The sequence below is a fragment of the Peromyscus maniculatus genome, chromosome 1 (assembly GCF_049852395.1).
Source record: "Peromyscus maniculatus bairdii isolate BWxNUB_F1_BW_parent chromosome 1, HU_Pman_BW_mat_3.1, whole genome shotgun sequence".
NCBI lineage: Eukaryota > Metazoa > Chordata > Mammalia > Rodentia > Cricetidae > Peromyscus > Peromyscus maniculatus.
This window is the reverse complement of record NC_134852.1, coordinates 29125264-29145856: the sequence shown is the minus strand read 5'-3', so window position 1 is coordinate 29145856 and position 20593 is coordinate 29125264. Positions and strand designations below refer to the sequence as shown.

Below are 20593 nucleotides of genomic sequence, written 5' to 3'. Positions count from 1 at the left end.
AGAGACGCAGAGACAGAGAGAGATGCAGAGAAAGAGAGAGACAGAGAGAGACCGAGAGCAGAGAGAGACACACAGAGAGAGACAGAGATGGAGAGAGGGCGTAGGGGTGCACGTCTGGCTTTTAGGCTGGGACGCAGTCGCCTGCTGATGACGTAATAAGGTGCCAGATGAGAACCCCCTACTCCCCCCCACCCCCGAGCTGCATACATACAGAATCCTTACAGAAGCAACTTTATTCCATCACCGTGGGGGTACAAAAACTTCTAACTAGTTAGGGCCACAGACAGTTATTTTCTCTGTGACCCTGAGAAATGACTGCATTATGTCTTTTTATAGTAAAAGACCGTGGGGTAGGGAGTACATTTCTGGGGCCAGAATTTGTGGCAGGGTCCTGTGCTGTTGTTCCTTTTGGAGGAGGGGGCCAAGCAAGCAAAGAGTCAACGACACAGACTCTTGGAGAATGTTGAAACAACAAGCTCAGTTTATTCAGGAAGAGGCCAGCCTTATATACCCTCCACCCCACCCTGGGGGAAGGTCTGATGAGTATGCATCTGCTGGTGTGACATGGCTGCCTCTCATTGGTCCAGGTCATCATAGATCATGTCTCAGCTGCTGTTGCTAAGGCCCTTAGCAGACCCAGGTTGGCTCTCAGAAAGTATCTTTTTTTACTGATTTGGGTCTGCTGCCCTTCAAGCCTGTTAGGGACGAGTCATCCCATAAGAATTTATAGCCATTGGAGATTACTCTGGAGCTCAGGATTTACAGCTACTAATCCTCTGGGAAGTGCAGGGGTTAAGATTTACAACTGACTTGATTCACCCTCAGAGTCAGAATTGACAACCTCTGGCTACAGGGTGTTAGTTCAAGATGTTTACATAGCCATGGGTCTGTTCTAACTACTTCTCTGTATCTGGGAGAATGTAGGACAAAGGCTCAGGTAGCTTGTTTTGAGACAGTTAGCACCCACAGAATACTCATATAGGCTATACGCATACAATTTTTCATATTCTGGGCTCTTTAAAACCTTCCTTTCTCTAGAAAGAGCCTGATATAGTTCCCTGAGAATCCGTCCTTCAAAATCACATGGTGTATCATCAAGGTGTACAGGAGCCATAACTAAGGGAGGCTGTGGAAGCAAGAGAGGCTCTTACTGTGAGCACGGGGTGGGGGTGGTGTTGACACAATTATAGGGGATGCAATTGATGGAGGTCATTTTGAACTGTTCCCCACCCTCTTAAATAGAGGAACCCCTAGTCAGTAACACACATGAAGGGTTAACACAGGCAGTGACTCCAATGATAAAATTATGTCCATGTCATAATTTCTCATTTCCTCCATATGTCCCATCAATGTTCCCACTGCCTGGGGCTGTGGCTAACAACCAGAGCTCTGGCAGAACCTTTCCCTCAGGAGACACTATAATAGGATGTGGGCAATGCAGGGGTCCTAGAAAGCTGTCTTCATCCAAATCCCATGGGCATCTTCAGGACAAGTCATCCAGTTGACCAGTACCTCAGGTTGTTCATTCAGAGGCACAGAGTTCTTCAGAGCCCAGGAGCACACCACCCAAGAGGGAATTCCACTCTCGAACCAGGTCACCAGACTCTCACTGCATACTGGGAAATGTTCGTCCAATGGGGTAACCTGTGGGTAATTAGAGATTGGAACACTCAAGTGATGAATGAATTGGTAATGTCTAAAAAAATATATCCAACCCCTAGTAGATCTCAAAGCCATAGGCCTAACAGGTCACTCAGATCAGAGGGACACATCTGTACTGACCCACCAATAATAAAATAGGAATGGTGGATATATGCCAATATAGTTAGAACAGTGCAGGCCCCACATGGGAAACATCTAGAGCAGTGGTTCTCAGCCTTCCCAATGCTGTAACCATTTAATACAGTTCCTCATGTTGTAATGACCATGAATCATATTGCTATGAATCATAATGAAAATATCTGAGCTGGGCGGTGGTGGTGGTGGTGGTGGTGGTGGTGGTGGTGGTGGTGGTGCACACCTTTAATCCCAGCATTCAAGAGGCAGAGCCAGGTAGATCTCTTTGAATTCAAGGCCAGTCTGGTCTACAGAGTGAGATCCAGGACAGGCACCAGAACATCACAGAGAAACCTTGTCTTGAAAAAAACCAATAAATAAATAAATAAATAAAAGAAAATATCGGATATACAGGATGTCTGATATGTGACCCCCAAAGGGGTCATGACCCACAGGTTGAGAACCACTGAAGACCAATTACGCCAGTCTGATACTTATAAATGTCATCTAATGTTTTAAAAGCCAGATATTTAAAAATAAACCTTGATTTGACTTACATTACAGTCATTTTTTTAAAAATTAATTAATTATTTCTACATTGGGACTGGAGTTTCCACTCTCTCCTCTCCTCCCATTCCCTCCCCGACCCCTTCTTGTGTCCCTTAGTGGATCCTTTCCTCCTCCATTTCTATTCAGAAAAGAACAGGGGATATTGACAAAACACAGTGTAATGCCCATGCATGAGCCCCCCTCCCCTCCAACAAGACCGCCAAGGAGCCGACTTCCAATGTAAGAACAAAAGGTTTCATATATTCCGGCCTAGGCAGGGACCTTCCCAACCCCACTTTACAGTAGGTGAAAAGAGGGAAGGTCCTGAGCACTCACTTTAAGGGGTTTATATAGGAAAGGTTCACATGCAGAATGTTACATACCTCGGCAGCTAGGGATGAGGTAGAGACATAAGATTACTAATTGCTAACAGGGTTCAGGGTATCTATAGAGACATAAATTTTTATTCCCTATGTCCTATTTTTGTTGACACATTCAGATTTATTGCTGCATTCCTACACTCTCTTTCGAGTTAAACTTTTGGTTAATTAAAAAACAATGATGGTCAGCAAATACCTTTGGAGGAAGAAGGAGGAAGGGGAAGGAACATCTTTTAAGATGGCTGCTAAATTCTCCCTTTCAACAACATATCAAGTTAGAGTAAGACTAAGCACTTCACCTTGTATTAAGGTTGGGCAAGGTGACCTAATATGAGCAGCAGGGTTCCAAAAGCCAGCAAAGGGGGCAGAGACAGCCCCTGTTCCCACTGCTAGGAGTCCCACAAGAAGACCAAGCTAAACACCTGTCACATCTATGCAGAGGGCCCAGGTCAGGCCCGTGCAGGCTCCCTGGTTGTTTGTTCAGTTTCTGTGAAATCCTATGAGCCCAGGTTAGTTAACTCTGTGGGTTTTCTTGTGATGTCCTTGACCTCTCTGGATCCCACAATCCTTCCTCCCTCTCTTAAACAGGATTTCCTGAGCTCTGCCTCATGTTTGATTGTGGGTCTGCATCTGTTTCCACCAGTTGCTGGATGAAGCCTCTCTGATGACTATTGGGCTAGGCACCAATCTATGAGTATAGCAGAATATCCCTAGGCATCAGTACTTTGATTTTTCTCTACAGTCCTGTTTGGTTTTATCCTAGGTCTCTGGGCATCCAGCCTCTGGGTCCTGGCACTCCAGGCAGTGTCAGGGGTGGCCCACTCTCTTGGCATGGGTCCGAGGCTGGACCAGTCACTGGTTGGCCACTCTCACAATCTCTATGTCACCCTTACCCCAGCACATCCCATAGTCAGAACACAGTGTAGGTCTAAAGTGATGTAGCTCACTTGGGGTCCAGACACCTCCACTGGAAGTCTTGCCTGGTCACAGGAAGTTGCCAGTTCAGTGTAGGATTCCACTATTGCTAGGAGTGTTAGCTGGGGTCATCCTTGTCGATTCCTGGGATTTTCCTTTGCACTAGGTTTCTACTGACCCTGAAATACCCCCTTTCCCGTTGGTTCATTCAGTACTCTTCCCCAAAAATACCCCACCTGATTCCCGACCCCACCCCCACCTTGATTTGATGTACTTTACAGCCAATTTTTTGTAATTGTTAATCTTAGACCTTAGAAATTAATATCATATGTATTGTTTTCAAGTCTGATCCTTAAACACATTAGAGAACTTACTCAGACTTTTGTAACTTATAAAAGCCATTTAGTTTCCCATTCTAAAGCCATATATCCATATAATCTTTATACATCAATCTTTATGCATTAAATAATTTTTATATTTTTATAATTTTTATACCTTATCTCCTTATCTTTACAGCAATTTTATTTTTAAAACCACTATAGTAGTATATATAGATTTTCCTTTATTATTTTTAAAATAAAATTAGTTGGGGGGCCAGCTCACCTCCTTTTTTTTTTTTTTTTTTTTTTTTTTGGTTTTTTGAGTCAGGGTTTCCCCATGTAGTTTTGGTTCCTGTCCTGGATCTCGCTCTGTAGACCAGGCTGGCCTTGAACTCACAGAGATCTACCTGGCTCTGCCTCCCGAGTGCTGGGATCAAAGACGTGTGCCATGGCAGCCCGGCTCACTTCCTTTTATTGTGAAGGAGTATTAACATTCAACAGGTTTTGCTATGATCATTTTAGGCTGGCATGGCTGAAGGTAGAAAGAGAGTAGTTCAACCTAGAAGATAGACCAGAAGTCCTGTGTTGGATCTTCAAAGATCCATTTGATTATTAATACGGACTTAAAGACACCACAGGGATTTAAATATCCTCAAAATCTTTAAATGTCTGTATTTATGTACACATACACTGCCTCAACCAGATGATTCATGAATATCTTTTGAGGAGAGGTTTCCATGTTTGAATCAAGATGCTAATTGCAATAGACACCATCATCATCTGGTGAATTGCCTGCCTCTCAATCATCTTTTGGGCTACCAGGTCTCCCTCTGTATTGTTTGGCTGTTTGCTTTCTACATATTTGGTGAAGAGGCGGGAACACTTGCGGTTTGCCACAATCTGGACTTTCCTGTGGGCTTCCTGCCTGCTTTCCTGTCCCTGTGTTTCCCAATGCATCTAAGAACACATGGGAAGCAGCACGGTACATCCACCAGGGGGCGCTGCCTGCCAACAGCGGGGGAGGTGATCAGGTCCTGGATGGTGACTACTTGGATCCCTCCATTCACCAGTGGGGCAAAAAGTCGCTTATGTGACTGCCTTTCTACCTGTACAATTTACAAAGAGAAGAAAGGGCCTGTCACCCCCTTTCACACCCTGCAGGGAGGCTCACCTGGTCTCTTGCTGTCCTGTGTGTTCTTGCTGCTCTAGGCGCAGGCTAGAAACACCAACATGGCAGGAAAAGCAGAAGCCACAAGAGCAGAAGCAGAGCTGGTGGCTTCAACAGGTTTCCTGGCTTGAGTTTCTGGAAGTCACAACAAAAGCTGTAGTGATTGTATTCCACAGGGGCTTCCCGACCCTGCCTCCCCCCCTCCCCCTTAGAGTGTTGCTTGCCCTATTTCCTCACCAAGGAGTGTAGGGACTTCAACGTTCTTGCTGCGGTGCCTCAGACGGCAGGTGAAATGTGGTTCCTGTCCAGGAAGAACCCAAATAGACACCCAGGTCTGGTAGGTCCCATCTCCACTGGGCAGGATGGTCCCAGGGCCAAAGGTGTGCTGCTGTGCCAGCTTCCCATCCTGAAGCCAGGCCAGAGTGGCCAGAGTGGCCACAGGTGGTTTCAGATTAAAAGCCCAGCATGTCAGGGTGATCTTGCCCAATTCGTGTACTTTGCTGGTCACTGTCATGTTTGGGGAACCTGAGAGATGATAAAGTGGGTCAGTTAAGATGAGGACCTTTCAATCTCTGAATGGAGTGTTGCCCAGAAGAATCATCTAGTTCACATTCACTGCCCACCCCCCTGCCCACTAGATGGCACAGCTCCCAGTGGTTATAGGACTGTGGGAGGCTGGGGCTCAGCTCCAATGGCCCTTGATGCCCTTGAGGATCCATCCCTTATTTACATGCTGATGATGAGAGGACAGGGTGTCCCTGCTGTCACCGGCCAGCAGTTCTTCTTTCCAACACAGGTCATAGATGAACAACAGGCACTGAGAGGACAGAGGCTCAGTGTCTATGGGGGCCACAGATCAGACCGTGGTGCCCGTGCCTTTTCTTGATGACAAAGTCAGCTCATCGGTCACTAGGGGACAGGTGAGGGACTCTCTAAGTATAGTCAGCTGACTGTGGCCATGATTGTTTGTTCCTGGAGTTGGCCAAAAACTAATGACCAGTATCTTTCTTCCTCCACAAATGTCCCAGGACAACCTCTATTTTCTGTTACAAGATTTATCTAAAGCTTTAAACATCACATTTCAGATCCCAGACAGGTCCATTATCATAACACTAGAAAGGAAGAGGCAGGTAGTGGATGAGTGCGGGTGAGAGGTATTATGAGACTCTGCATAAAAAATAACAATAAAATAAAGCCAAATAAAAATATGAAACTTGATCTTTTAAATATTTTAGATTAGTTTATTTTATGTATATAAATATTTTGTCTCCAAGAATGTATGTGTACCATGTGTAACCTAGTGCCTATAAAAGTCAGCAAAGGAGCTGGGTGGTGGTGGCGGTGGCGCACGCCTTTAGTCTCAGCACTCGGGAGGCAGAGGCAGGTATATCTCTGTGACTTCGAGGCCAGTCTGGTCTCCAAAGCGAGTTCCAGGAAAGGTGCAAAGCTACACAGAGAAACCCTGTCTGGAAAAAAAAAAGTCAGCAAAGGGCATTCGATCCCCTAGAATTGGAATTACAAATGGTTTTAGGCCCCCTCATGGATGCTGAGAATTCACCCTGGGTCCTCTGCAAGAGCAACCAGTGCTCTTACCCACTGAGCCATCTCTCAAGCCCCTTCTTGGGGGGAAGTGGCAAAGATCAGATTAAAAACAAAGCAGGGCTGGGCAGTGGTGGCGAAGCCTTTAATCCCAGCACTTGGGAGGCAGAGGCAGGTGGATCTCTGTGAGTTCCAGGTCAGCCTGGTCTACAAAGTGAGTTCCAGGACAGAGAAATCCTGTCTCAAACAAACAAACAAACAAACAAACAAACAAACAAACAAACAAAGGCAGGTCAGAGTATGCCACCACATTGTAGAGCTATGGTGGGTCATAGTCATCTCCTGCACACCTGTTGAGAGACAAGGCAGAGCTCAGTCAGGGTGAAGACCCAAAAATCCTTTCTGGTGAGAACCTGAGGGCAGAAACAAACCAGTTATTATAAAGTGTCACCTTGTGGACATTTACCTCCTGCCTCCTCTCCCTAAGAGTCAGGCAACCTGTGATCAGATGAGTGTATGATATTCACAAACAACTCCTTAGGGTCCTGATATTCTGTGAGTGTCAGTCCCCATCTATCTGGAGAACTTGAGAGGATATGAAGATCTCACTGTCAGATGCCAGATGATTCAGCTTATGATGTAGAAAATTTATAGACACTGATGGGCCAAAGAGCCACCTGGTCTACAGGGACTGGACACCTGATCTCAGTTGACAGTAGCTCCTTATTTCATAGAAGAAAAGAAAGTCTGTTCTGCATTCCTATGGCACAGTAATGGACCATCCTTCCCAGGACGGGGAACTGACCAGGGTCCTGATTGTTTGCCTAAGGCTGTAAGTTTTTCCCCTTGAAGATCCCTGGATGGTAAGTGGTTTCTTCATCCTGACTGCCCTTACACCACACTGGTTTCTGTGGACACTCTTTGTGGGGTCTTTGTGTACATGATGCCCAGCAGAGAGTGTCAATTCACAAAAGGCAAGAAGGAAGTCTGGTTAAACACTGAGCAGTAGCTAGTGTTAGTTCAAAGTTTGAGAGTCTGATCTCAGGTAGATTGTTTTAGGCATATTTAAGTTCATAATTAGAAAAAAAGATTTCTGGAGATAATTCAATCCTGTGTACACAATGACGCTTAAGACATGACTACATCAAAAGTCTTGTAAGGGACCGGTGACATCATCCATAAAAATAGATCCTATAGATTAACTGAAGAAATAGGCTCAAGATAAGCAAGTTCATGATGAAGATCTGGAGGAGGATAGTGTTGTAGATTGAATGAGTCAAACAAGATTAGGATAAGGGTCTTAGAGAGCCTGTGTGCCCTGACCATACAGATTGCTCAAAGGTCAGAAGGCTCTTAACCATGTCTCTCTGCTCTCAGATTCCTGGGTGGAAAACATCTCTCCCTTTGAAGAGACAACCCTTTGTGTTAATCATTCTCCTGGTTCCCTGGTGCTTATCTGTGAGCACAAGGACCCAAAGGCCCCTACTGCTCTGTGTTTTTGTCACAAGATTAAATTGAAGAAGCAGCATTGAACTTGACCTTCCTTAATCAAGACCAGAACAAGAGCAAAATGACTTTGACCCATGACACAGAATAGGTTGTGAACCAGCTCCAGGTACAGAAGTCTCTTATCTCAACTCCCCATCATGATGACCCCATCTAAGGGACAGGACTCCACACACCCAGTTGTCTCAGTTCATCAAAGTGAGTACCCCAGAAAGTGGGGGCAATTGAGTGAAATCTAAAATTACTGACCTCTGTGGACTTATAACTATGCACTCATGCCAGAGATACCTAAGCTTCCCCACTTAAGGTGTACAACAGTGGCTCTGGAGATTACCACACTCCATTTGGGTGTCACCTTAGACTATGTGATGCTTGTCTAATTTAGTGAGAATCCAGTACCTCATAAGCACTGTGGTAAGATGCAGTTAAACTCAGTGAATGGACCCACCCACCCATAGTCAGTACCTGTATCCATCAATTGTCTCCCCAAATAAATCAAATATCTTTGGAGATGGTCAGGACATATGCCATTCAGAAAAGTCTTAACTTGTTCCATAGTGGGGCCATGTCTCTCCCAGACTGTCTTGGATGAGTATGCTGAAGGCATGGACACTTTCCATGTTGGGATCTTCTGGTCAAAGGTGAGGAAGTCTTGCCCATCGTAGCCCAAGTGCCAGAAGCTTCCAGTGTTGTTTCCTTGGGTTTCACAGCCGAAAGTTGCCTGAAGGGTGTGAATGCCTGGCCATACCAGGCAGAGACTTGTCACCTTACTTTTTAAGGACCTTATTTCCCTCTGGTCTTAAGGTGAGTTGGGCGCATTCTGTGACCTCTCAGGAGTCAGGTCCTCCATCCCTCACAGAAGCATCACTAGTTTAACCATTCATCCCAGCTGTGTCCAGCCCCCAACCCTGACTTTAGAGGCCAGAGTTGAATTCTGTGCTTCTGCCTCTGCCTACTCACCTCCATGCTGGCCCTTCTGGGTCATGACCTCAGTCAGCATCCTCCTGAGTTGCTCCTCCTTCTCCTGCATGTCCTCAGTCTCTCTTGTCCAGATCTCAGCTCCTCCTTTTCCCTTGATCCTAGGCCCCCAGAGCTCTGCTCTTCTCCTGTAGCTGTCATAGCGTAGGAAGAGCTCATTATCAATGTATCCCAGGCCTCTGAATTGGGATTCCCTTGACCCCTCCAGAGACAAGGCCATGAGGTCATAGCGCAGAGTATGGGTTCCTGAGAGAGGAAGAGAAAGATGACACAATTAACAACTTCATGGTTTTCACAGTCAGCTCTGCCTTGAGGAACTGAACTCAGACTGTATTGTGTTGCTGTGTGAGTGTGAGAAGCCAAGAGGAGTGTTTTGTTAGAGCATGAAAGAGAAAAGGGGTGAATAGAGTGAGAGTCAGAAGGAGAGATTGTAGTAGAGAGATGTAAAATGTCCTTCTGATGTCTGATGGCCTTGGCACCATGAAACCATGGTACTCTGGGTGTTTTCTGCTGCCAGCCACGGCCCTGGTGTTATCTGGGTCTGAGAGTCATGTGCATGTCTCTGGCCCTACAGCAGCCAGGGTTTGATTCAATGTCTGTGGCTCCTGTTGCAACTGGTCTATGTGGTTACCTTGGGTCTGATCAGTTGACCAGGACCATGTTGGTGCCCAAGAACAATCTGTGCTGCAACTGGTATCATACAGATCTGAGTGGCCTGTGGTGCTACCAATGTAATGGTTATGTCCCAGCCAGAGCTGCTTCTGAGGGCCATGTCATGGTTGTGACCCCACTGAGCTAGGGTCTGTGTTGGTGTTCCATCCTCCTGTTACCATGGACAGCCATGCAGATACCTGAGTTCTGGGGACATGTTTGTGTCTGAGGGCCACAGTGTTGCTGGGGCCATGCCAATCTGAGTGGACTGCTCTGCCACCTGGGGCAATGGTGACATCCAGACATGGCTGCTGCTGAGGATCATGTCTGGGTCCATGGTCCAGCTGTGCCTGGGGTCGGTGTTGATGTCTGTGGCCTGTGGGATTTCAGTGAGCCATAGGAACCCATGGGTGATGAAATCAGAAGGCCAGGCTGAACGGTCCCTGCCATTGGTGGGCCTGGGGAAAGGGACCCTGCCCCTCACTGGACACTGAGCAAGAGAGCTGGTCCCTACCCTCATGGGAGAACTGGCTCCACACTTGGGGTAGATGGCCTCACTGCTCACCACAGTTAAGGGAGAAATGACTTTAATGTAATGGGCATAGGGTATAGGGTAAAAGGGCCAGACAAAGGAACACACCCTAACCCTGAAACCAGAGCCAAAAAACCCACTGTGGCCCTGGAACCAGAGCCAGTGAAAGAAACACACCTTGGCCCTGAAAACGGAGACAGAAGGTTAAGAAGAGCCAGTGAAAGAAACACACTTTGTCCCTGAAACCAGAGCCAAAGAAACATTCTCTGCCCCGATCAGCTGAGCATGAAACCAACCCACCCCTGAGCATGAAATCAGCCAATCTCTGAGCTTGTCCAAGATGCATGATTGAAATCTAACCAGTTACTACCCTGAAAATCTCCACTGTGGAAAAACTCTGCCGCCAAGAAGCCCTGTGTAGGCCCTGTGTCTGTTCCTTGGGAGTTTGCCTTTTTCCACCTTGGCAGAGGCAGCCACTCGTCTGGATTCCTCCCTCCCAATAAATTTCTTGAATGAGTTTTGGGTGAAGATCTTTCACTGGGGTGGAGATGCACAGAGAAGTAACCATTTTTGCAGGAGCAGGAGCAAACTGCTATATTTCTTGAGAGGAGGGGTTCCCCCCAGCAGAGTGGGGCTGAGAAGTAGCAGTTTTCACTGGAGTAGAGAGGCAAGAGACATCTCTACAGGGAAACTCTCTTAGTAGAGTGGAATAGAGATGAGCTCTAATGGCTCTCTGGGAGAGGACCAGGATTAGCACATTCTTGTGAGTAAACCATCCACCATCAGACCATAGCCATAGGTATAGCCTGGCTTCTGAAAGCCGGGATACCTTTCCCTTCAGAGCTGTAAATACTTAAATAGGAGACCTGGCTCCTCTCCCTCACCTGAGGTGGATGGTCCCTGTGGCCCAGACTGTCCAGTTCAGGTAGAACCCAGACCCACAGCTGGCCCTTGGGTTGGCCCACCCTAACATCTACCCATTCTAGGACCTGCTGGAGCTCCTGAAGTGACTGGTCCTGTGGAAAGATACTCACGGGATCTCCACAACCATAACTCAGGGCTGCTGCAGGATATCCCAGAGGAGTTTCAGTGGGGTTGCAGTGATGACAGTGTACCAGAAACCAGAGACTTTGAACCAGATCCGTGACTCATTGCAGTCAACATTTGCTAGTACAGCTGATTGGACAAAGGAGTATACTATGTGATTCAAAGTAATATAAGGGAATACTTCAAAAACCTCTACTCTATGATGTTGAAAAATCCACAAAAGGGGTACATTTCTAGATTGAGTCAAACCACCAAAGTTAAACCATGAAGTGATCAATAGCCTAAATATAACCATAATAAAGGGGAGATAAAAAGTAATGATAATTCTTCTGAAAAAAGCAAATGAACAAACAAACACACACACAATAAAACAATCCAGGTCCATATGGATTCACAGCATAATTCTACTGTATTTTTAAAGAACATCTAGAGCCAATTCTTCTTAAATTAAAAAAAAAGACACATATGGAACATTCTCAAACTTGGTCTATGCCAGTATCAGTCTCATTCACAAGCCAAGTAAAGACACAGCAAAATCCCCAAATCACAGACCAGTATCCCTAGTGAACTCACATGCAAAATCCTGAATAAATGACTTGAAAACCAAATACAGGCACATATCACGAACATCCTCCACAATGATCAAGTTGGCTTTATTACAGAGATGCAGGAATAGTTTATCATATGTAAGTTAGCAAATGCTATAAGGCCTAATCATGGGCTTGCAGACAGAAGAAAATCCCAGGATTGTACTAGAATGTTTTAAGGTGTGTTACTTTTGTTTGTGTAGCATTTGTTTAACTGTGTGAATCTGTGTTACTGTGCCTGTCTAAAACACCTGATGGTCTAATAAAGAACTGAACAGCCAATAGCAAGTCAGGAGAGAGGATAGGTAGGCCTGGCAGACAGAGAGAATGTATAGAGGGAGAAATATGGAAAGGGTGATGGAGAACGAGCCAGAAAAAAGGAGGACATGAAGGGCCAGCCACCCAGCTACACAGTCAACAAGCCAGGATGTGAAAGTAAGATTTACAGAAGCAAGAGAATGGGAAAAGCCCCGGGGCAAAAGGTAGATGGGATAATTTAAGATAAGGAAAGCTGACTAGAAACTAAGCCAAGCTAACGCCAGGCATTCATAAGTAATAATAAGCCTGCATGTGTGAATTTATTTGGGAGCTGGGTGGTGGGCCACTAAAAAAAGAATAAAAAGTAAACAACAACATTACAGGATCATTTCCATAGGTCCAGAAAAATCCTTTGAAAAGATCAAGTATATATATAAAGAAAGTAGCAAAAAACATATGAAATACATGAAAGTACAAAGAATTTTACTGGAGTATTGACCCGAAGAACTAAGGAGCTGGAGCTAAGAGTGAGAGCATGCATGGGGCTGTACATCCAGTCTCTACAACCACAATGAAAAATCTAAAGAGTTTAGAAGATGGGAATTCCACCAAAGAAACCTGTAGCATCTGAAAGTTAGGACTCATGATGGGATTTGGAGCCGATCTGAGTGGATAGGCTCTATTATGGTGAACAAATATATGGCGTGGTATGAAAGAGAGAGAGACAGAATGGTTCATGTCCTATGAATGGAGGCAGATCCAGAGAGGAGAAGGCACTGAGGAGTGTACAGAGGTCAGTGACCTGCTTACCACCCAGGGCCATGGTGATATCCAGGCCTGAGCTGCCTGCAAGGGCCACATCTGTGCTGATGGCCCAGCAGCAGCCACGGTCATGTCTGGGGTTCCTGTTCCCACCAAAGCAGAGGGGATAGGGTTGCACAGATTGTGCCCCACCCCTCACTGGCCGCAGCAGTAGGAGAACTGGTCCTAAACCCCCCAGCTGAAGCACTGGAGAGAGCAGGACCTGCACCTCACCTGGGCATCCTGACAGAGATGACTGTTGGCAGGGGAGCAGGTCAGCTGGCCCTGAGGGCATGAGGACCAGTGCACTGGCCTGACACTTCTCTCTGGCTGCAGCACTCAGGAGAGCAGGACCTGCACCTTGCCTTGTCAACACAGTAGAGCTCCCCTCTTGGTGAGGGTGTGGGTGAGCCAGCTCGGGAGAGCATGAGTGTTGGAGAGATGGCCCCAGTACTAGCCTGTCGTAGTGCAGTGTGGGCAGAGAAGAGATGTCTTCCCTTACTCCTCAATCCTTGCTGCCTGCGGCAGGTGAGAGGGCTGGTCCCCTGGATCATGAGAGTACAAGGGCTGGCTCTGCCCCTCCCTGGCTGCAGTGCTTGGAAGAGTGGTCCCTATACCTCTCCTAGGCAACATGGTAAAGCTGGCGCTGGTGGTGTTGGTGTTGGCAAGCCAGCTTGGGAGACATGAGAAGGACAACATGCCTAGCCCCTTTCTGCATACTACATAGGGTGAGCTAGCCAGGGTGGAGCTGGAGAGGATACCCTGGTGTCCAGGATGAGAAATATCTGGCAGGCTAAGCAAACCAGCAATCACCCAGGCCCAGAACCAGGGCTATGAGTTGGCCCCTCCCATCATCCACCCCTTCTACGATCTGCTGGAACCTGTGAAGGGGCCAGCCCTACAGACCCAAAGTTTCAGGATCTCCATGACACAGGACAACAACAGGATATCCAAAAGGAGCCCCAGGGAGCACCCAGTGTCAGTGGTGTAGCAAACCCAGAAATCTTGAAACCAGATGAGTAACTCATTGCAATGAACACTTTCAAGTAAGATATGCAGACTAATGTGACTCATTGTGTCACACTAGATTCTTTGTTGAGATTGTTCTTTCTTTTTCTTTTGAATTCTATTTTGTTTTATCTAGGTGGGGAGGTTGAAGGGTAGATGGCAGAAGGGAAGGGTTAGAAGAGAGATGAGTGATATCAAGATCATAATATGAAATCCACAAAAAATCTATAAGAAGTTAAATTGGGAAAAAAAAACAAACAAAACCCAACATTCTTATTCCAACTGTAGTAGAATTTGGACAATGGAGTGTGAGCATATGACAACATGTTCGGTAAACCCAGGGTAAATTTGAAACAATGTCCTTGAGTCTACTAACTCCTTGTCCACACTTGTTTAGACACTTACCTTCTGCAAAGCCTCCACCACTTCCCCTTTCACCTGGTCCCCACACCCATCATGGCTCCTCTCTACCTCCCTGGTGTAAGGGATACTACTTTGTGGGAGCCCGTTCTGGGGTTCCTCGTGGCTTTACCCAGCAGGTCCGAATAGAGGATGATCAGGACCACGGGCCTGAGTGCAGGTGTCTGAGATGGTCTGCACTTGGCTGTGCTGGGGGAGGAGGTCTTTTGCTCCACCCCTTGGCGTCTCCATAAAAACCCTGGACCAAAGACAGTCCGGGCCCGTTGGAATAGGTTCCAGGCCCTCTCGAGGCTATCCTTTATTTTCTATCTGTTTATCTCCGCAAGATTCTCCACTATAAATCCTTCTATCTAATATTTCCTGCTGCTCGCACTCAAGAAAACTCTGGGAAGCTGTGGGGGTGGTGGGTAAACGCCCCACAGAATGGCGCCGTGAACAGGGACTAAAGAAAAAAAGGGACTAAAGAAAAAAAGGGACTAAAGAAAGGGGAAAAAAAAGGACTAAAGAAAGGGGAAAAAAGGGACTAAAGAAAAAAGGGACAAAAAAAAGGGGGGACTAAAGACAAATGAACAGGGACTTAAGACAAAGTAATAGGGACTAAAGATAAAGGAAAATAATAGTTTTATTACAGAGTTTTTGGTGAAAGTGCTGAGTCAGCCCTGCCAGTGGAAAGGCATGCCGGTGTTATGGAATATATATACTTATATATATATATATATTTTTGGTGAGGCAGGGGTTTTATCCTCGAGAGAAAAGGAAAGCGGACTGGAAGGATGTCCGATGCTGCAGCGAAATTCTCTTCTGTCAAAATTTTCTATCTTCTATCCCTTTCTCAATTTCTATCTGTGATAAGTATAAGGTATAGGGTAGTAATATAGTTTAGGAAAAACTTAGAAGTGTAAGATTGTGTAGGAAAAAATAAGTAAGGCAACTAGACAGAAAAACTCTTCAATTTTCTAACTTTGGGGGCTTTGAAAGCAAACTGGAGAAAAAAAATCTTTCTTTGGGCTTTACGGGTAGTAAAAAAGCTCTTCTCTGAGCTTATGGGGAAGAAAAAGTTTCCTATGGAAGCTTTTGACCTGGGGACAGCTGAAATGCTAAGTCCAAGCGGCAGGAGAAAGTAATTTCTCCCTGAGGCAAAAATGGGGGTGTAAGAAGTCAAAGTTTAAAGGTGGGAAGTTTTGGGAAAAGTTGGTCTTTCTCCTGGGGGAAAAAAATCTTTCTCTTAAACTATAAAGCTTTTCTTGGAAAATTTGGGGGGAGAAAACTCTCTAAAAAGCCTTAATCTTTCTCAAAAGCTCTTGAAAAACTTAAAAACTAAAGCCTTTCAGAACTTTCTCCTTCAGAAGGACAAAAATTAGAATCACCTGAAGATATTAGTATGGGGACCACCTGTGATTAGCTCGAAGGGAAAACAACAAACCTCCTAAGACAGCAAAACCTCTAAGTTCTCTTTCAAGCTTTAACAATCCTCCCTGCAATGCAGGAGGCAGGAACAAGTTTCTAAAAACCTCCAAGCTCTGTCTCTTCAAGCTAGAAAGACAGTGGGTCAGAGTACCCTGAGGGAAACGCTTGGGGAGAGTAAGGGTGAAGAGCTACAGAGAGCCCCAAAGGGCAGGAAACTTTATCTGAGAAAAGCAAAAAACGCCAAGCTTTTCAGTTACAGCGAAGCTGAGGAATCAAGGGTTTTGTTTGAGTGAGCCTCTCAGAATGAAAAGGTGTGCTCCTAATCATCCTAACGAATGCAAAGATCCCCTGAAGCAATGCAAACTCTGTTAGCATTGTATCCTTGCTTCTGACCAAAAACCCAGATGCAACTGGCCAGTTGGAGTGCATTTTGGGGATACTAGGGTTCCTGCAGTGGTAAACTTCCTGGAGCACAGAGCTGAGGCAGGAAGGTGCAGGACCCAGGGGAAGATTGCTAATAAACAAAGCTAAAGCCGGTGGGAACAGCACAGTTGTCCACTTTCCTACAAGTCCGGGGTTGAAAGGTCCACAACTACAAAAAGAAATTTGAAAAAAAGCTTTCCTATCAGAGAAAGGACCTTTCTGGGAAAACAGTAAAGCTGAACTGGGTCTGAAGCAGTTGCGCTGCCGAGTCAGAACGCTGTCTGGGGAAAGAGACCAGCCAGGGCAGAACAGAACTATCCAGGAATAAAGCTTTCTTTTCTGTCAGAGAAAGCATCTCTTTGAGAAAAGCTTTGTTTCAACTGACTCCCTGAGATGAGGGAGTGTAGCCCTGAGGGGTGATTGCCTCTGGCATAAGCTCTGTCCTTGAGCACAGGGACAAACAAACACAACCCACTGGGGGACTGGGCCAGGTGAAGGCCTGATGAGGCAAAGCACCTGTCCTAATGGGAGTTTAGAGATGGCGAAAACCTCCCTCGCTAAGCTTGATTCATGAACGCAAACAACACAGACCCCGAAAACGGACAAAAAGCCCCTACCTTCAGTAGCAGGGAAAGCTGCCGCTCTAGTGTCGGAAACTGTTTCTGGGGTAGAGGGGATAAACTGAGACCAAACTGGATACTGTCTGGGAGAAAGACTCTGAAGAAACAGAGGGGACAGATTCCTCCCCAGAAAATGCATGACCTGACAAAGCTGCTAGAGTTTGAGGCAGATTGGGGGGAGAAAAAAAAGCCCCTACCTCCAAAGGCAGCTAGCAGAGTTACAGAGCTGCAGATACCTGAAGCTCTGCATCTGGGGAAGGAAGGAGCAAGCAAAATGAGATAGATCAGTGGGAGAAAAAATCTCTGAAGGAGCTATGGAAAAGCTGTTGTAAATGATCTTGGTTTTCACTGACTGGCTAAAATAAACACAAGCCCCGAGGAAAGTTGCTATCAGAAATGCCAGCCTCAATGCGCGCTAACGAGGCAGGTGTGTTTCTGATGGGGGGGGCCAGTGTCTGATGAAGTTGAAACACCTGTTAAAGCCAGCTGAGGAGAGAATAGAAACCTCCCAATGTGCCATAGCTGAAAATGTAAGATGCTTGTTCAAATCTCACATTGCAAAAGCAAAAAAAAAAACTTTGTTCAAACCTCCCGGGCAAGAATTTGTAAGCAAGTCTGGTAAAAGAGAACCAGTTGACTCTCAGATCCAAAAAGAACTATGGGAAATGATATAAGGGACTGATATGGGACTGATATTATTATGGACTGATATAAGGGAAATGCATTTTGGGAAAGGTAGTTTTTCTGCTAAAGATGGCGACATTGCCCTGAAACACTTTTGTCAGCTCGAAAATACGTTCATGGTAAACTTAAAATACAGCTTTTTTAAGAATAAGGAGGAAAAATCGTCTAAGGGTTTAAGTGTCAGTTCCAGTGAAAACTTGAAAGGGTACGGAACTAGGTGCCTTGCGGTTTGGGGCTCTGTTGGTAAAATGCCTTATTTACCCTAATAGCTGTGCAAAGTTTTTACGGCAGTTGGATGACAAAAAGCTACCTATAAGAGCAAACAAGTCACTTTAAAATCCTTAAAAGACCACCTAATAGCTGTGCAGTATTTGGCGAAGAGCTTTACAGCAGCTGAATATGGTAATTTCACCCTCAGTGTGAAGTTTTTCGGTAGAACGACCCAAAAATACTGCTGTAATAGAAACGTTTGTCTGAATTGAGGCATTTAGGGGAACTATTATGAATTTGGGTGAAGGGACAGCCTCTAGTTAAAAACTGTCTACCGCTGACAGTGCATCTCTGCTGGTCCGGAACGGCTGAGAGAACTGGCAACTTTGGGGTGTGGCTTTGTCTGGAGAATGTTACAGTCCCCTAGCAACAAGTATCACAACTCTATAATGACAACACTCACTAAATCCCAGTGCTTTATAACAAAGCTAACTATAAACTGTAAACTTTAGAAATGATGTACGTACTTCCTGTCTAGTTAAGAGAATCTTTCTGATAGATGGTGATAATAATTAAGTAAGAAGTAGAAAGACGAATATAAGATATGTGAGTTTGTAAAAATTCTGTCTTGTTAGATCTGTTAAGAAATCTTTAGGTGTTTGCTAAGTTAGATATATGCTAATGGTAGCCTATATAAGTTTGTAAAATAGATCTGTAGAGTTCCTTTAAGAATATAAGCTTGTAAGAAGTATCTAAGGTAGTCTTAAGACATGTAGTAATAAGCTTGTAAGATGCTAGTTGTAAATGTAAGTTTAAATAAGAAATAAGATGGAATGAATATAAGTATATGAGAATTAATAAGAAATATATTTGCTAAAGTAGTTCTATAGTCTCCTTAAAGTATAAATAAGTAGATGTTAATATGTGAGTTTGTAAAAATGTGTAATGTTGAGTGAGTTTATGCTTAAGCACATGTTATGTGAGTTTGTAAAAACGTGTAAATGTTGAATATGAGTCTAAATGCTTTGCAAGGCAAAAAATGTTATATGTGAGTTTGTGAAAAAGTGTAAATGTTAAGTGTGAGTCTATTAATGTATATGGTGAAAACACCTGAGACACAGGAGATAGTGTCCTAGTAGACTGCAAGGTAGGCAGTCTGAATGGTTTCAAAAGCTCCAGAAGCCGCTAAGAAGCTAAGAATGGCGGAGGCCAGAACCAGCACAAAGCATCCGCAGCTGAGATCCATGGAATATCAATGCAGCACAGAAAAACCTGAGCTAACAGCAAAAACGGTGCGGTTTAAAATATTACTAGAACTAAAAAGGTCTGTCTGTGAGAACAAAAGTTGCAGAGACGCTTGTTTGAACAAAAATTAACTGCAAAAAGTTTTGGTTGAAAAACGTCTCTTCATATTTGGAAGTGAAAGCCTGATACCAGAATTTATTTCTTGTTTGAACTTTTTGAACTTAAAATGAGATAAAATTACAAAAACATTTTGGTTATGGATTTCTTCAAATTTGGAAGGCTAGTACCAATATTTATCATTTGAATTTTGGTACTTAAATGAAATGAACAATAGAGATTTCATTGCAATGGGACAATTTTGAGCTTACTTATAGTAATGACCTAGGAACAGTTTTCTGGAATTGGGTTAAAAATGGAACTGTTTAAATGAAGAAATGTATTTCTACTTAGAATCGAGATGCAATTTTGTGTATGCATATATGCTTTATTAATTGGAGATTTATGAATTGTTTTGTGGAACTGTTTATGTAAAAATGGAATTACTTATGGAACTGGTTTTGTGTTACAAATGGAACTGTTTAAACAGAAAAGTTTGGGTTTTCTAACTAGGCTTGAGATTTTGCTTAAAAATTATAAAGAAAAGGAGGAGCTATGAGATTGAATTATGTTCGCAGAAACCTATTGATATTAATGCACCCTGGCTTTGTGGAATTGAGGAAATGTTTAAATTTGATGTGAATACATCGAAGTTTTTCCTATGTTCTGTTAACAAGAAAATTCAAACGACTGAGTTAAAGTTGTAAGACAGAAACAATTGTTAACTATATATAGCACCATATATGCTAATTCTAATGGTTCTGTTAAGAGTTTGCTTTGAGTTGTAAGATTGAGAGAATTGTGACTATGTATAGCAATATTTATGTTAACCTGTTAATGGTAATGATGAAGCTAAGGGATTCTTTAAGTTTGTAGTCGCCTTAAGAGTTTTGGTTTAGAAAGGGCTTGAGGCAGCTAAGACTGCTGTGGTCACCTTGGACCTAATTCAAAAGAGAAATGCCATTTATATCATCCTCTACTCCCATACTGGGAGGTGTAACAGTTATGGAGATTGCTGTAAGCCATTAATAGTTATTTTTTTATATATTAAGAAGGGGGGACCTGTGGGAGCCCGTTCTGGGGTTCCTCGTGGCTTTACCCAGCAGGTCCGAATAGAGGATGATCAGGACCACGGGCCTGAGTGCAGGTGTCTGAGATGGCCTGCACTTGGCTGTGCTGGGGGAGGAGGTCTTTTGCTCCACCCCTTGGCGTCTCTATAAAAACCCTGGACCAAAGACAGTCCGGGCCCGTTGGAATAGGTTCCAGGCCCTCTCGAGGCTATCCTTTATTTTCTATCTGTTTATCTCCGCAAGATTCTCCGCTATAAATCCTTCTATCTAATATTTCCTGCTGCTCGCACTCAAGAAAACTCTGGGAAGCTGTGGGGGTGGTGGGTAAACGCCCCACACTACTTCTGCTTCCCTTTCTCATTGCTTGTTTTCATACATACCTCTCCCATTGTTAACACCTCAA

At 44.7% G+C, this 20593-nt stretch overlaps 1 protein-coding gene across 3 annotated transcripts in view; it reads right to left on the bottom strand.

Annotated features, from left to right (window-relative positions):
• Window positions 1–458: 458 nt before the first annotated feature.
• The window catches only part of LOC121827513 (MHC class I-like protein MILL1), a 36069-nt gene continuing 15934 nt past the window's right edge, over window positions 459–20593 (bottom strand). Inside the window, exons 3-7 of one of the 3 annotated variants that reach the window (XM_076571209.1) lie at window positions 9114–9265; window positions 8619–8891; window positions 5346–5633; window positions 5112–5243; window positions 459–1644 (exon numbers count right to left, since the gene is read on the bottom strand). In XM_076571209.1, coding sequence (XP_076427324.1) covers window positions 5146–5243; window positions 5346–5633; window positions 8619–8891; window positions 9114–9265 — 811 coding nt within the window. In that variant the 3' untranslated portion in view covers window positions 459–1644; window positions 5112–5145. Of the gene's footprint in view, window positions 1645–4213; window positions 4500–5111; window positions 5244–5345; window positions 5634–8618; window positions 8892–9113; window positions 9378–20593 lie in introns of those variants that run through there. The other 2 variants (XM_076571153.1, XM_076571182.1) reach the window with 2 other exon arrangements.